Source organism: Botrytis sinoallii, assembly GCF_014898435.1.
Source record: "Botrytis sinoallii strain Bc 23 chromosome Unknown BSIN_022, whole genome shotgun sequence".
Lineage (NCBI taxonomy): Eukaryota > Fungi > Ascomycota > Leotiomycetes > Helotiales > Sclerotiniaceae > Botrytis > Botrytis sinoallii.
This window is the reverse complement of record NW_024066049.1, coordinates 244451-260754: the sequence shown is the minus strand read 5'-3', so window position 1 is coordinate 260754 and position 16304 is coordinate 244451. Positions and strand designations below refer to the sequence as shown.

The following is a 16304-nucleotide window of genomic DNA, read 5'->3' as shown; positions in this document are numbered from 1 at the left end:
ATGAACTCTCACTGTACAACTCACTTCCAAATAATAGCCTGAGATATGACTGGACTGATCACCATACACTTCCATAGAAGTGGAGCTTGAGTGAAAAATCAACACATATTAAACTATTGGATAATCTCGACCCAGGAAGTGGAAAAAGAATGAACATGCATTGAAAATGAGGAGTAAACCATGGTGTGAATTGTGAAATAGCAGCGTGAACCGATTGAACTATTCTATGAATAAGCTGCGCTACACGATTGCAGAGGGCATTTCGGTGCAAAAAGATACTATCCTCAAATATGTCCTACCTCGAGTACTAACCGCAGTAATCATTCTTCAAGATAGAAGCATTCGTACAATCATAGACAATATCAAACCAATAACACAGACTAGTTGCCGTTCGATCTGACAACGTAGCTTTCCCTTTCCTTTCCGAATCTGCCCAGAATGTCATGTCACAGAACACATCAAACTCCAATGTGATAAGGAGTGCAATCATTGTTCTCGAAGTTGCCTATTCATTGTATGACGACCCAAATATGTACAATTCTTTCCTCATTCTCGAATTTAGTTTCCAGTGACCTTCTCCACCACACGATCGGTAATGCTCTTGTTCTTCTGTGCCTCGTGCTCCTTGATTTGTTTACTCCAGCTATAATCTTGTCAGTCACTGCCAGGCTTCCAATATCTTGCAGCCCTGAGCCCCGTCCTTGATTCCTCCGGCGTTCCCCAGTATTCTCTAGACTCCCATTTGTAATAGAAAATATAAACCAAACTCACTATCGACTTGGGAAAAACCTTCCCTCCTCCGGGAACTTCGTCCTATACTCTCTCTCCGCACTCAATTTCCACATTCCAGCAGTAATCCCGACAATGACAGTTGCCATGATCGCAGTATTCGCTTTCCAGTTACCAGGTTGCGAGTACCAACCTCCAGCTGGAGACCAGACATGTTTGGGATATCTAACGTCATGTTGTCAGATAATGTGCTTGGGCGGACTTGCTAATTTGAAGGTCGGTTGAAGTTTGGTGGAACTGAAGAACTTACGGAATTTTGCCGCCGCCGCCCTGGGATATTTGTTAGTATTTCCTGGCAGACATGCCTGCGTGTAGAAGGGAAGAAGGAACACACCATTTTTAATCAATTGCGAAATGTGCGAGGGATTTCTTAAGGTATTTGATTCTGGTCAATTTTGACGATGTCGTTCCTCGTTCCTCAGATATCCAGTCCCCACTAACCGCAAAGGTACTAGTGCAATTAATATAGCATCACACACGAGCTTGGGCGAGAAATTTTGGAATTTGTTATCGAAATCGCCGGTCCAATTTCTATCCGCCACAATTACTCGATCATAATTCCTACACTCGAATTGGAAGTGTTGGAAAGGGGAATATAGGAGAAATGATGAAGAGGTTACATTTGGAAAGATGGAGCAACCAATTGCTTTCTCAAAATACTAGATCAGTTTCTACTTGTCCGAGGCGGCATGCTCTAGCACAAAATCTTCTCCCAAGGACGACTTCGATACCTGCATATGTCCGTATGAATTCAACATCTACACTTGCTCCCAAATCAGAAGAGATCGTTTTTGAAGATGGCGAACAATCTCTCGAACCACCAATCCAGCAACCCTCCCCCAAAAAAACCTCCGCGAAAGTAGCAGCTCTCCACGCCCGTCTTTCTCTCCCCTCCAAATTACCCCTCCAAACACTCGCTCGAACCCTCATTACACCCTCCGCGAATAACAACCCAGCTTTCAATAATGCAGGACTCTCTCGTATTGGAGGCGACCTCCTAAATTACCACGTCTCCGAATATCTTATTTGTACATACCCACGTTTACCATTGGCCGTTTTCTACGCAAGTGTTTTGGCATATAGTGGTCCTGATACTTTACATCTGGTTGGAAGAGATTGGGGTGTTCAACCTGCTTTTGCTCCTGGACAAGAAGTCGATGTTGGATTACTTCAATACAAACATTTGTCGCCCAATGGAGAGGCCGGTTCTACAGGGAAAACTACCAGAAAAGAGGCGCCTTATTTTAGAAGAGGAATGGCATCTAGAGTTGTCTACGATGATGAATTTGGAGACACAGTCAGGAAATCGAATCAAGTCACCAATCCTCAACCAATGAATAATGCCTACGCCTCTTTCGTTAAAGCACTCATTGGTGCAGTCTATCTCCATGCAGGTCGCGCAGCAGCAAAAACATTCATCGAACAACATATCTTATCCCGTCACCTGGATCTCGACAAATTATTCCAATTTTCCCAGCCAGTCCGCGATCTCGCCCGTCTATGCGCACGCGAGGATTTCGAAGCACCAGTTGCTAGAATTCTGAGTGAAACAGGTCGACACTCTCGAAGTCCAGTCTTCGTAGTAGGAATTTATAGCGGAAGAGAAAAGTTGGGTGAGGCACCAGGTGCAAGTTTGAATGAGGCGAGAGTTAGAGCTAGTGTTGCGGGATTAAAGTCTTGGTATCTTTATAGCCCAGGACGTAGGTCGTTGCCGAGTGAAATGGAAATTCCAAGTGGAGGGAAAGAGGGAGTGAAGAGTTGGGAACCAGTGCATGTGGATATCGGAGAAATTATTGCTTAAGAGCTTCAATTGTATGATGTGGATGTGTATACGACGTGTGTCGATGAAATGAGCACATGCATGGAACGGAAGAAAGCAGAGAGGAAATTCTTACATTTCTTATCTTCATATTGATATAAATGAGGGGATATGATCAATGATATGATCTATTGTATATTACTATGCAGTTGCATACTGGGCGGGGGAAGAGGGGTAGGTGATGGTTTACAAATGCATTTGGATGGCGGGACTACAAAATAAAAGCCAAAAGATTTGAGAAGGAAACCAAGTGGACGTGTTGATACCTATAGAGTAAATCAGCAGCAAAAGAAAGAAAAAAGATCAAAAATCATTTTCAGCTCACTTGATGAATACTCATATGATGTACGAATAAACAATGTCTCCACGCAATATATCAGTTATTCCTTCACGAATGCAAACAGAAAGAAGAATTAATGATCCTTCAAACTTTCATCATACCTCCTACACTTTCCCTCTTCCAATTCACAAAAGATCCTGTCTCTGAAAGTTTTTCAATCATAAGTTTTCCCTCTACTCGGATAATGATCTATAAATCCTATGCCAGGAAGGAAATGGCACGATGGACCATCTACCTTCTTAACACTTCCCCTTTTACTTTCTATCTTTCTCCCCCTTCCCATCACAGACCTCAACACCATCCCATTCCCATAATCTACCCACCACCCACCCACCCAGCTATCCCATCCCACTTCAAAACCAAACAAAACAAAACAAATCCACACATACACTATACCCTCCGATCCTATTCATCCTCCACCCCATCCATCCTCCACACTATCTCACTACCTCTATCTCCTAAATAAATCTTAATACATAGGGTATCTTACATAGATAAACATACTAGGTAGAAACAAACTGCAAGAGAATGATTAACCTGATCCATCCATTTCGACTCTTGAGAGAAATCATCACAATTACATCAACTATCCACATCAACCATCCACATCCACCGTTCACAACTTGAGCCCCCCCTCCCCCAATAGAAAAGTTGCGGAAGTCAATACAGTATATAAAATGATTAGAACAGGAAAGTAGAAGTAGATATCTTGTTGAACTTGACTTTTTACTTTTTATATTTACTTTTTGCATTTTGGGCCAGGTGGGAGCTGGTGGAGGCAAGAAGGAGAGGTTATGAAGTTAGGAAAAGATAGATTTGTTTGTATAGTATAGTATAGTATAGTATAGTGGTTGGGAGGGAAGAGCAAGGAAAGATAGTAGGGGATTAAAGTATCTCTAGAAAGAAGAGATGATCTGGGGGAATATGTGGATTTAAATCAAAGAATGAGGTTCACAGGTACTATTGGATAGTATAGAAAGGAACGCGTGAAACTGAGTTGCAGCCAGATACACTCCCATAAGTAAACAGAGGGAGCCTACCATGCATTCCGTTCAATTATGACAGCTTGATTAACCTTTTGAATGTAAATTTTATATTGTAAATTCTGTTCTCCTTTATCATTTGCCTTTAGCGAAATGAAAAGGCTTACAAACTCTCAGCTGTAATCGCTAAACCCCTTTGCCTATCAATTTTGGGTTTCTTCCCTCATTGCTTGCGCACTATTCCATCCATACACGCGTCATTCTTCAAAATGAAGTAAATGGCATCCCCATTTTTGTAAATCAGGGCTCAAATTTTTTACCACTCATGTACCAATATGCAATGACCATGCCGTGAAATCCATTGTACAAATGCACTATTGCATAGATGTCCCTCCACCGAAAAAGAATAAAAACAATAAACTCGTAAACGCCCTTGAATAACCGTGTCGTTTTGAGACGGGAAACGCAGAGATCAATGTAAAACTGGACTGGATATTATTTAAGCTGTGGCTGGGACCTCAGCTGCAGCTGCAGTCTTCTCTTTCTTATTTTGATGTTCATCGGCCCCTCCATCATCTTCTCTGGCTCTCTTTTTATCGTTTGTTGGAGGTACGGCAGCGGTTTCCGTAGCAGATGCTTCGGTCTTGACTTCCTTGTCATCACTATTTTTACGTTAGTATATGATATGAAATAGAAAGATGAAAAGCATACCCGTTCTTCTCCTTGTTGCGATCATTGTTTCGTGGCCCACGATCATTGCGACCACCCTTTCTATCATTGCCATTTCCTCTTCCACCACGGCCACCACGGTTACGATCACCGCGTCCACCTCCACGACCACCTCGGAATCCGTTCTCTCTGTCGCTTTCACGTCTCTTCTTCCAGTCATTTGGATCACGGTCTCCATCGCCTTCCTCATTGCGCTCTTTCTTGACGAAATTTCCACCGCGACCACGGCCTCTGAAGTTTCCACGTCCTCCACGACCTCTGTGTTGACCTGGGACTAAGGTACCATTTCTGATTTCTTCATTCTTTTCTTCCATATATTGAGTTTTGGATTTGATTTCCAAAACATGCTTTCCCTTCCATTGTGGCTTTGGGTCAAGAGCAAGGAATTTTTGAGCAGTTTCTTCATCCGCAAATTCAACAAAGACAGATCCCTTGAAAAGCTTTTCTTCGGTACGACGAAGACGGACAGAGTTGACCTCACCGTATGGAGCAACGAAAGCTTCGATATCGAATTGAGAACTTGGTTCCTCATCACCGAAACCCTTGATGTAAACTGATCGTGCCTCACGTTTTGGAGATTTGGCAGATGGATCGAAAGCCTTTACGCGCTTGACAGTCTCCTTTCCTTCTTCTCCTTCGACTGCAAGGAAATTGCTTTGCTTGAGTGCTTCGACGACCAAGGAGTATGGCTGGAATCGCTGCATGCGCTTGAATGAGTGGATAGTTGCGATCGAGACTGGCTTATTCTCTGCACCTCCAGTGGTCTTCATTAAGAATTGATCAGTTGGTAAATTGGAGTCACCGAAGTAGAATTCGACCTTCGCACAAAAATAATTAGTAAAAATCTCCCGACATCAAAGCAATCGTCTTACTTGTCGGCGAATTAATCCCATGTCATTAGATGCAGGGAGAACTGAAGCGTCATATTTGCTGTTGTTCTGACCGTGAACCTCATTGGCATTTGTCTTCAAAACTCCATTGTCGTAAAATCTTGGCTCGTCATAGTTGAACTTCTTGTCCTTCTTCTCATCTTCCTCCTCCTTCTTGACATCGCCATTGGTAGCCTCTACTTTCTCTTCCTTGGTTTCAGTTGTAACCTCAGCATCTTCCATCTTCTTGTCCTTGATTTCTGGCTCAATTGGTGCTGCAGCAGCAGTTTCTGCTTCGATCTTTACTTGCTCGTTGGTAGTAGCTGGAGCTGCTGCGACTGGCTCTTGGCCTTCCATGTTGATATCAGACATGATCGTTTGCGAAAAGTTGTGCAACTAATGTATTCTAGTATGTGGATGTAGCTAAAAAACCGAATGAGTAATTGCGACAGTGATTTATCAATTGAGACATACGGTAGATTGTTATTTTATTATCTAGATAGATAAAATCCGTCTTTAGTGACTCGATAAGGCGAACAAGGCGGGGTGAAGAATCAGATTAAAAAAAGGTGATGCGCGACCCTTGAAGAGGCTGATAATCTTTTAAGAGATGTTATCAAGTGAATTGATAAAGCTCACTGGAGATCGATCAAAGATATGAATGCTAAGTAAAAGTTTGCAGAATGCGTCGTGTAGAAATTGTTGTAGGATTTCCAAATTTCCAATGCGAAAGAAAGATTTGGATTGGATTTTATTCAAGAGCTTAAAAGGTTTTGGAAGAAGCTACAGCGATAGAAAATTAATTTGTATGGTCAATTTTTTTTGCCGGTGGAAAACTAAAAAGGTCCACGCTAGTGTCATTAGCGTACTTTTTTATTTCGAGGATTGATGAATTTCAACATCATCGTCGTGAAATTGAATCTATATTCAAGCTTATTATATTGAGCGACGACCACCTCATATACAATTAATCATGAGGTCAAGATTTCATCAGTTGAAGAAAGTGGTATGTGAGAATTCTGCTTCATGAAAATCGTCCTTCCCCGCCCTACAATGCACTCTACATGATCAAGGGACATAGTGGGCTAATCATTTTATACCTCCCTCAGAAAATCCGCCAAACATGGAACAAAATCAATTTATACAATCTCTCAAGATATAAGCCAAGGCCGGAAGGTGTCACATTCTTTCAACAAAAATGGAAAGCGAAGTCGATAAGTCGAGCATATCATGGAGAGCAGATTCGAGAGGGGCAATGGTCGAGAATGTTCAGGCCGAGAGCAAAAGCTGTCATCCCTATGGATCATAGATATTTAGCTGAACATGATGGTTCAGAGTTGGCTGCTGGACGAGGATCCGGGGTGGAACAGCTAGACAGTTCTTCTCGTCCACAGTTCAACAAGAATCAAATACCTTACATGTCCATGGTTTACGCACCTATCGAAAGACGATTGGACACAGCTATATTCAGAGCGCTATTCGCAAGCAGTACAAGACAAGCCAGGCAATTCGTCGTTCACGGAAAGGTTAAGGTCAACGGAAAGAAGGTATGGGTTCGATGATATCTGGGGCTAGAATCCACTATTTACTTACACAAAACTAGATGCCATATCCAGGATATCTTTTAAATCCAGGTGATATGTTTCAAGTGGATGTTGAGAGAGTTCTCTTCGCAACCGGCGCCCCCAAAACCGCAGACCAAATCAAAAGTGGTCGGGGACTCAGAAGATCTCTTCGCGCAATGAATGATCAAAAAGCAAAAAATGCTGCCGCCAAAAGAGAAAAAGATGCAGCTGCAAAAGCCGCGACCGAAGGTGGTGAAGTCGCAACTCCCACAGAAACTCCTGAATCCAAAGAAAAAGAGCAAAAGGAAAACCTTCGCATGGAATTCCGTACCCTTCAAGAACACGCCGATGTTCTTTTAACCGATAGCAAAAACGCCCCATCCGGCAAACGCAAGATCGCTCTCCGCAAACTCAAGCGCGAAATTAGAGCCATCCTCTCCCAACTAAACCGCAAATCCGTTGCAGACTTAACCTCCATGCTCAACTCCTACACCACTAAACTCGCCAAATCCGAAGATTTGGAAACAATTGCTTCAGAAGCCCCCGCAGTAATCAACGCAGAAGACACACCCGATTACCAAGAAAAATTAAAATTGGCGATTCAACGTGCGAGGGAAAATCCAATTGATGAATCAAAACCATATATGACTCCTTGGCAACCAAGACCTTACATGAGTGCTTTTGCATTTATTCCTAGGTATCTAGAGGTCAATCAGAAGATTTGCAGTGCGGTTTATCTCAGACATCCAGTAGCGAGACCAGGGTTGAGTGAAGTGCCTAGTCCATTTTCTATGGAATTGTTGCAGTTGGCACATAATTGGTATCTGAGGAGGAGATAGTGGAAGAAGGAATAGTAAAAGTAGGAGGAGGTGGTGAGGGAGGGTTGGAAATACCTAGTAGTCAACGAATGATGTGACATGTATGAAGATTCTGTATTATACATCCGAAAGCGTAGAGGAGATGAGATCGGTACATGCATGAAAATGGGTTACTCAATAAAAATAAATTCTCAAATCATAATCTCAGCCTGTCACTGATACTCCAAACTGATACAATTTCATACTATAACTGTTCAAATGAGGCTCCGCTGAGTCTCTAGGGGAATCAAGGGTGCTGCATAGGGGAAGCGGAAGCCGAAGCAGATCTTTGATCACTATACTTCATTGTATTGATATGGAGACCGACTCTGATCTTTTTACGAAAAAACATTGGAATGACGCTCCGCTGGCTCTCCGAGGGCCACTGCCGTGGAGGCAGACTATTTTGAAAGGACATATCTTTACAAAACCTCAAAGCTTGTGTGTAACGGATCATGAGCTTTAAGAATGTAGAAGACTACTGGATGAGCGGAGGAAGGTAGAAATCTACGACAGAAGAGACACCTATGTTGGTCTTTCTATGATTCGTAATATCACATACCCAGATTATCACAATATAGAAATTCCGAGCGCAGCGAGCTGAGGGGGTTTGGGGGCTTGCCCCCATTCATAAAACCGACACGTTCAGTATAGACATCTCCCTTCAAAATAAAGAGAGAGAGAGATGACTGAGTCTTCATGATGAAAGAGGTGACTGGAAGTTGGTAATATTATCCTCGGAGCTTTGGATAGACGAGCAACGACGGTGCTGACAAGATGGATTTGAGACAGATCACATGTAAACCGTCATTCCTGATAATGATATATCCGATGATAGGCGCAGCATTTCTGAACAAAAACGTCTGTTTTCCTTTGAGGGGGTCAAATGATACTTTTGATATTTTCAACGTTCCTTTCCGGACGACCGAGGATGTACTCGTATATACAGAAAGTACATCGCCCCCTTTCTAAAGATGTATAGCCGGATGGTGGAAGACGGATAATTATGCAAATTTGTCATGATTCATTCCGACAATGGACTCATCACTTTGGCTGAGAAATTGACCGAAATTTATCCACCCACAATGAAAATGTTCAATGCGACCGAGGGGATTTCCAGATATATTGTGGGGTGTTTGCGGCATTCTTGGATACGAAGTATAGGAACGGCGCGAAGTGGTCGAGGTGGTAACATTGTGGGGGTTTTAGCTTCATTTTTTTTGCCTCGGTACTCGCTTCATGTTTCATTGATCCCGAGCCCCAAGGCCAAATGTACTTGTTTATGTACGAATATGTAATTAGCAACTAACCAGAACTCTATCTAAAAGAAGCCATAATCTACCAGTTCCCTGCTACTTTTCCCAAGCAGAATCTCTCTTTAATTTCCATCTACAATAAATCTCTCTGCTCTTCCCCCGTTTCACAGAAACGTCGTTGGTATGTTGAAGCTGTTGGCAAAAGGTCGTACACAGTCTCCGGTGCTCAGAAATAGTTTTACGTCTGCAAGAGTTTCAAGAGTAAGTTTACATGACCTTTTGTGAGGGAATGAGAGCTAACGAGAATTTGCAGACTCTAGGTATGGCACCAGCAAATTCGCGGAGCAATAGCTCTCTTCCAGCAGGTACGAATATATTCCCCTTGCGCCCCGCTACCAAGGAGTTGATGGCTGATGATTTTGGATGACAGGTTATAAGGAGGACTCAACTAAAGGTCCTATGCTGCGATTTGAGGAATCACTCCCAAAGCTTCCAGTTCCTACTTTAGAAGAAACAGCTGTTCGATACCTTAAATCGGTTCACCCCTTGCTTACCTCCTCCGAATTGCAAAACACCACAAAAGCTGTTCAAGAATTCATAAAGCCTGGTGGAATTGGTAGCAAACTTCAAGCCAAGTTAATTGCTCGTCGAGAAGATCCTAAACACAAGAATTGGATATATGAATGGTGGAACGATGCAGCATATTTGAGCTACAGAGATCCAGTCGTTCCATATGTCAGCTACTTTTATTCTCACCGAGATGATAGAAGGCGGCGCGATCCATCAAAGAGAGCTGCCGCAATCAGCACTGCAGTTTTGGAATTCAAGAAACAAGTGGACAGTGGAACTTTGGAACCAGAGTACATGAAGAAACTCCCAATTTCTATGGAAAGTTATCAATGGATGTTCAACGCCAGCAGAGTTCCCTCGAAGCCAGCAGATCACCCGGTCAAATATGCTGCGGAGGAGAATAAACATATCTTGGTCATTCGAAAGAATCAATTCTTCAAGGTTATGCACGAGGTTGATGGAAATCAATTGAACACTTCTGAGTTGGAACAACAATTCAAGCGCATTTATGAGAAAGCCGAGAAGACACCAGCAGTCGGAATTCTTACATCTGAGAACCGCGATATCTGGACTGATGCTCGTGAAGTTCTTCTCAAGGCAAACCCTTCAAACGCCAAGATTCTCAAAGACATTGAATCTGCTTCATTCGTTGTTTGCTTAGATGATGCTTCTCCAGTCACCCTCGAAGAAAGAGCGCATCAATACTGGCACGGTGATGGCGCAAACCGTTGGTTTGATAAACCTCTCCAATTCATCATCAACGATAACGGTACATCCGGTTTCATGGGCGAACATTCCATGATGGATGGAACACCTACCCATCGTTTGAATGACTATGTAAACGAAGTCATTTTCAACAACAAACTCGATTTCTCCAATCCCTCCGTCCGTTCTAACCTCCCCGATCCTACACCTCTCAAATTTCATATCACAAAGGAAGTTCAATCAGAAATTGAGCGTGCGACCAAAGATTTCAACGAAGTCATTGCCGCCCACGAACTCCGCGTACAAGCCTACCAAGGTTATGGCAAGGGTCTCATCAAGAAATTCAAATGTTCACCTGACGCCTACGTACAAATGATTATCCAACTCGCTTATTTCAAGATGTACGGTAAGAACAGACCTACATACGAAAGTGCAGCAACTCGTCGTTTCCAACAAGGTCGCACTGAAACATGTCGTTCTGTCTCCGATGACTCCGTTGCTTTCTGTAAAGCTATCTCTGATCACACTGTCGAGCCTTCTAAAGCTGTTGCTGCTTTCCGTGCTGCGATCAATTCGCATGTGGAATATATCACAGCTGCTAGTGATGGAAAGGGTGTTGATCGTCACTTGTTTGGATTAAAGAAACTGCTGGAGCCGGGAGAGGAACTTCCAGCTATCTATCAAGATCCTACTTATGGATATAGTAGCAAATGGTTCATTTCGAGTTCTCAATTGAGCTCGGAATACTTTAATGGGTATGGATGGAGTCAGGTGGTAGATGATGGTTGGGGTATTGCTTATATGATTAATGAGAATAGGTATGGTTTTCCTCGAATTTTCATCTTTTTCTTTTGTTCGAAGATTCTATACTAGAGGAATATAAGCTAACGTGACGAAATAGTATTCAATTCAACGTCGTATCTAAGGGTCTAGGCTCGGAAAGAATGAGCTTTTACCTTAATGAGGCGGCGGGAGATATTAGAGATCTCTTGATGCCTACGTTAGAACCTGCTAAGGCTAAGTTGTAGAGCTAGACTTGATATGGATAGAGGAGAGAAAATCTCGATTAGAAGAGAGGATGAAGGATATTTAAGTATGTGTGTGTGTGGGTGTTTGATAGGAAGATTACCTATGTTTACAGAATAGATTCCCGCATAGCTGGTTAGATAGAAGAGAGAGAGAGAGAGAGATAATTCAAGTCAATGAATAGAAGAAGGTGATTCAAGTTCTTGAGAGATGGATCTTTACTCGTATGTCATGTGTTTGATTTGTGGAGTGGGGAGTGGAGTGTAGTAGAAGAAGGAGGATTGAAAAATGGAGTAGTTTCATTTCAACTCTTTTTTTTTTTCTTTTCTTTTTTTCTTTTTTTTTTGTCTTTTTTTTTCTTCTAATTTGTTGTGCGCATTATGTGATTAATATATTGAGTATATAAATGGATGAATAGAGTTGGCTTCGTTACTACTAACTAACTATATATTGTTTTCGGAGTTGTTGGTCTTACTTTACTTTACGATCTTGAGAAGTTGGGTTGGGATTGTTGCTAATTGGTTTGATTCCTGAGTGGTTGATTAATAATTAACGATTAATGATTAATGATTAATGATGATTGTTGGTTAGATTGAGGGTTAGAGTTGTTGATGTATTTTGCTTGTGTTTGGATAGTTCTTTTGATGGAACGGATGGAAGGAATGGGGGGTGGAGAGGGAAGAGGGGAGAGGAGATGTGGAGAGGATAGTGAAGACTTGAGGTGGAGATATGAATGTAGATGTCGTGTTGGAAAGAGTGCTTATGTACTCGAGCATGTATCCTTGAAATGGGGGTTTCTTGTGCCTGTGTGAGGAATTGAGTAGGTATTATTGTGATCAATGTGTTGCATGGTGGATTCGTTTGGATGGTGAGAGTTTTGAAGTTCTTTGAGTGTTGGGTGCGTGGTTTTTGAACATATTTTTGAGCAGGTTGTTTGCTATTTTTCCTCCTTCGGAGTATGGGAGAAGGAGGGTCGATGGAAGTATTTAGATACCTCTGTATTTGTACATGACAAATTCCAGCAGTTCTTGTATTGTAAATATGAAAATAAGGCCTGAGGAAGTGAATCAATTGCTTGCGAGAGAAATTGGAAAAGGGGGGAGGCGGGGGACGGGAGGATATAAATTTGATAGATTGTCATGTATCTTTCTCCATTTGTGCAAGGAAAACACATCTTGGAAGATTTCTCTAGGGATTGGTGAGCTGAGAGACGATTTGGACATCTATGGTTTGTGGTTTGTTGGCTGGTACCAAGCTTCGTATGTACATCGGATCAATTTTCACGGGTAAATGCTTGGGATGCCGGAAATCAATATCGCTGCCGGTGATACGAGGAGAGTTTTTTGTTGTTGAGAAACTTGCGGTGATGGTGGGAATGATGAGTTTATTGACAACAGTAATATTTATGTTTGTCGCCGTTGATAAAATCTCGCTTGGATCGAGGGGCTCTTGCTATTGATTATGAAAGACTGGGGTTTGCGGTCAAAGGGGAACATTGAAGGTAGGTTCAAATTTCTTCGGGGTGTCGGATGGAAGTCTAATGTCTTTGATGAGAGTTTGAAATGTAACTGTTTGATTGTTTCAGAATTGACGGGAGGATCATTGTGAAAGATAGCTATGGTTGTTTTGCGTTGTAGAGTAGGAACCCGATAAAGAAGAGAGATTATGGCTTTGGTACTGCGAGGGTTGGGATATACTGTAAGCCTTGCTTGTGGCTATATATAGGTGTATACCACGTGATGTACACTACATCTTGCTTTTACGTTTTCGAGGACTGGGAGGGATATATAAGTCTCTCTCATGCCGACTTTGTGTAATCCAAATAACGATGTCTCGGAGGGATCTCATCGATGACGAGGTGATTGTTCTGATCAGTCTTTGAATATTCTCTTCTTCATACTACAGGTTGATGTGGTCTCTGGGGATTAACTTTGTTGAACTCTGCAGTTCTCACATGTATTCCGTTATTGTTGTTGTCAAAAGTGCGATTTAACATTGTCATAGACTTCTGAAAACATTCGTCGATTTTTATCTTGAACAGGAATGAAGTTGAACTCGTTTTTCGATCAGCTCAACTTCGCTTGCATGAATATGCTTCTACCAACACAAAGATCGATCCGAAGATTATGCATCAAATTGAGAACTAGTGCACTCAACTTTATCTGCTCAGTGCTTCCTGAGTTTTTTGGATCTTTCCGGTTGAGAGAGTTCGCATTTGAGAGATTATATAGGTAATTAGTGAATCCAGAATTGCTGACCGATCGGCTAGATAGACAACATTGCGCTTTGTCACTTGTAGTGAATTTTAACATTCTCTTTATGTGATAATTACGAAGAGAATAAGAGCAAAGTATAAATTAAGTAGATAGACTGGTTTAGCTGGATTACGAAAATTTAGAAAAGAATACCTATACGTACAGGAACTGAGACGAAAGAAGATGCCGTTTCATGGATCTGAAAGTTGAAGAATTCAATATATGGCCATTTATATGAGAATCTGGCTAGAGGTTTATGGTTCAGCACTTCATTGCCTTACCATTGCAGCATGAAATTTTATTTTGCTGTTCAATCATACGTTTCGTTTTCCCTCATTGTTGCAAGGGTTTCATTATCAATGTACTCTTAATCATAGTGTCAATGAATTCCTATACAGAATTCACTTCCAAATTCTACATGTAGGTATAATCGAAATTTGGAACCCTTAATGAACTGAGATGTCTTAGGGCTGAAGACACAAAGTACAATGACTCTCGCTTATTTGCAAATATTTATCCCGCTATCCTCAGTTGCTAGTTTCTTTCCACGAAGCGAAACTAGGGATGTCAGGAGGAAGAAGATATATAAAAACATAAATTTGATAGGATTGAAAGAGTATTCATCTATAGTTGCGCTTAGCTTTGCTAAATAGATTGATCTGTACATTTCCTCTGCTAACACTTACTATCAGTCACTTATTAGGCCTAGTTAAAAGGTTATCTTCTATTGTTTTCAAATTTCGTTGCCATTATAATTCTGTTATCACAATTTATTATGATTTTCATCTGTCAGACTTATGTTTCCTTATTTCATCACGTCGTCAATTCTTCACACTATTTGTTATTTTGTTTGAATATTTGATTCAAAGTTTAGAAGTCCTAGCACATCTATGATACTTCAAACTAGATACGTTTATATGAAGCCGGTAAACCACTAACTTGTCTCAGGTAGTAGATTTATGTGGGAGAGATTTCAGTATCCAATCTTATGGAATGCTAAGGCCCTGTCTTTATAGTTTTAGATTGAGATGAATGCGATATCTTGATGATTTTGCGAAATGTGACGTATTTCGCGTCTGGTTTACCGAACATCTCAGTTCAGACACTGGAAGTATAAAAGTCTCCATTGTCTCTCGTTGGAGTCAGTACACACATGATATATATTTCCAATGGATGATCTGTATGAGGACAAAGAGTTGCGTGAATTTATCTATCACAAACACCATGAAAACTTCTAGGCCAGCTCAAAACTCAAGACTGCAACTAGTGTAAGCGCTTTACTCGAATATTAAACAACTAGCGTCACATTTCCTAGGTAATGTCACTGCTGAGTGTTATTCTTAGGTAGTAATATTAAAAACTCAATTTTGTTGTCATTCTCTTATCTCATGTCGTAAGACATGCACTTTTTAGTATCTAGGCTTAAAGCCTCATATATTTCACTTTTTCTGCGTCATTTTTGCTGTCATTCTCAATCACTTCTGTCAACTTAACTTCAGCCCTTGGTTTTCGAGATATTTCCTGATTGAAGAGTTTTAAATACTCATTTCAGAGTGCTATATTTGTTACACCTCTTCCGTCGTACCATGTCTTGAAGAAACAATGGTCATTGTGTAGTCCTAGAGTCTCTGAAGCTGCCGCATATGATTCGAATAGAGTACGATTTCTGATGATAAATTCCTAGTTTATGTAGAGATTTTTGGAAAATCAATCAATATGGGAGAGAACCATAGGAGCAAGTTGATACTTCGTCTTGTTCTTAGATGGCTTCGCTTGTTCCATCATAGAGGAGTATAAAGTTTTGGGGTGTGTAAATGGATCAAGGATACATTACAATACTTATTCAGTATCCAGCAGTAGGAACGTTAACGTAACGAACTAACGACGGTCTAATTTCAAAGCTTTCCCAGAAGGATATTTAGCATAGCACTAGCGTGTAAACTACACTTTCCCTATTGTTATGAAACATACTTTGCTGTCGCGAAGTTTTCATGTCTCTTCATAATTGCCAAAGACTTACCACGCTGCTTGCTAACCGTCATAAGGTCAATAGATATCTCCCTAAACACTGTTCACATACAAAGTTAGAATCTCTAAAAACGACACAACCCATGATCGGTTTCGATTGTGGAGAAATAATCTCACTTGTATTGGTTCATAATATTGTATGGTGAGGTTTGTATAGTTCTTTGGAAGAATATGAGAAGTTTGAATACGCCAGAGGTTGCATCTTGTGTCTCGTCTGATCATGTCTCCGATACTCGCAATCTATGATACAAAATGATCCCGAGAAATTTGACGGCCACCCTTTAGTATATTTGTAACCAGTTTCAGAGGCTCAAAGTATGAATTACCAGTAAAATTACTGGAGCCACAGGTCATATGGATAATGTCCCAAGCACCCAGCAAGCACCGATATTCCTGTGGTTCTTTTGAAACCAGTAGAGCATACCGATATTCCCAATGATTACTGTCAATTTTTTTCTTTATTTTCATCGTTTAATTGCATGCTCGTTGTCGCGAAAAATTTCTCGGAGCTAA

The 16304-nt window shown here is 41.3% G+C and overlaps 5 protein-coding genes across 5 annotated transcripts; 3 read left to right on the top strand and 2 right to left on the bottom strand.

Annotated features, from left to right (window-relative positions):
• Positions 1 to 423: 423 nt before the first annotated feature.
• On the bottom strand, positions 424 to 1186 carry EAF02_009794 (uncharacterized protein). Its single transcript, XM_038905842.1, has 4 exons — positions 1124 to 1186; positions 1040 to 1059; positions 772 to 954; positions 424 to 643 (listed from the first exon to the last, which is right to left on the bottom strand). The coding sequence occupies exons 1-4, from the start codon at positions 1124 to 1126 to the stop codon at positions 559 to 561; spliced, it is 291 nt and encodes a 96-aa protein (XP_038754265.1). The 5' UTR covers positions 1127 to 1186; the 3' UTR covers positions 424 to 558.
• Positions 1187 to 1393: 207 nt separating this feature from the next.
• On the top strand, positions 1394 to 2590 carry EAF02_009793 (uncharacterized protein; the record flags this gene model as incomplete). The annotated part of the gene is made up of 1 exon (XM_038905841.1): positions 1394 to 2590. The coding sequence occupies one exon, from the start codon at positions 1394 to 1396 to the stop codon at positions 2588 to 2590; it is 1197 nt and encodes a 398-aa protein (XP_038754264.1).
• Positions 2591 to 3998: 1408 nt separating this feature from the next.
• On the bottom strand, positions 3999 to 6371 carry EAF02_009792 (uncharacterized protein). The gene is made up of 4 exons (XM_038905840.1): positions 6004 to 6371; positions 5533 to 5952; positions 4643 to 5478; positions 3999 to 4593 (listed from the first exon to the last, which is right to left on the bottom strand). The coding sequence occupies exons 2-4, from the start codon at positions 5899 to 5901 to the stop codon at positions 4431 to 4433; spliced, it is 1368 nt and encodes a 455-aa protein (XP_038754263.1). The 5' UTR covers positions 5902 to 5952; positions 6004 to 6371; the 3' UTR covers positions 3999 to 4430.
• A 47-nt stretch (positions 6372 to 6418) lies between these two features.
• EAF02_009791 (uncharacterized protein) lies at positions 6419 to 8094 on the top strand. The gene is made up of 3 exons (XM_038905839.1): positions 6419 to 6535; positions 6639 to 7076; positions 7133 to 8094. Exons 1-3 carry the CDS (start codon positions 6503 to 6505, stop codon positions 7931 to 7933), a joined length of 1272 nt encoding a protein of 423 aa, XP_038754262.1. The 5' UTR covers positions 6419 to 6502; the 3' UTR covers positions 7934 to 8094.
• Positions 8095 to 9390: 1296 nt separating this feature from the next.
• Positions 9391 to 11510, top strand: EAF02_009790 (uncharacterized protein; the record flags this gene model as incomplete). Its single annotated transcript, XM_038905838.1, has 4 exons — positions 9391 to 9468; positions 9521 to 9572; positions 9638 to 11300; positions 11384 to 11510. 4 exons carry the CDS (start codon positions 9391 to 9393, stop codon positions 11508 to 11510), a joined length of 1920 nt encoding a protein of 639 aa, XP_038754261.1.
• Positions 11511 to 16304: the final 4794 nt, after the last annotated feature.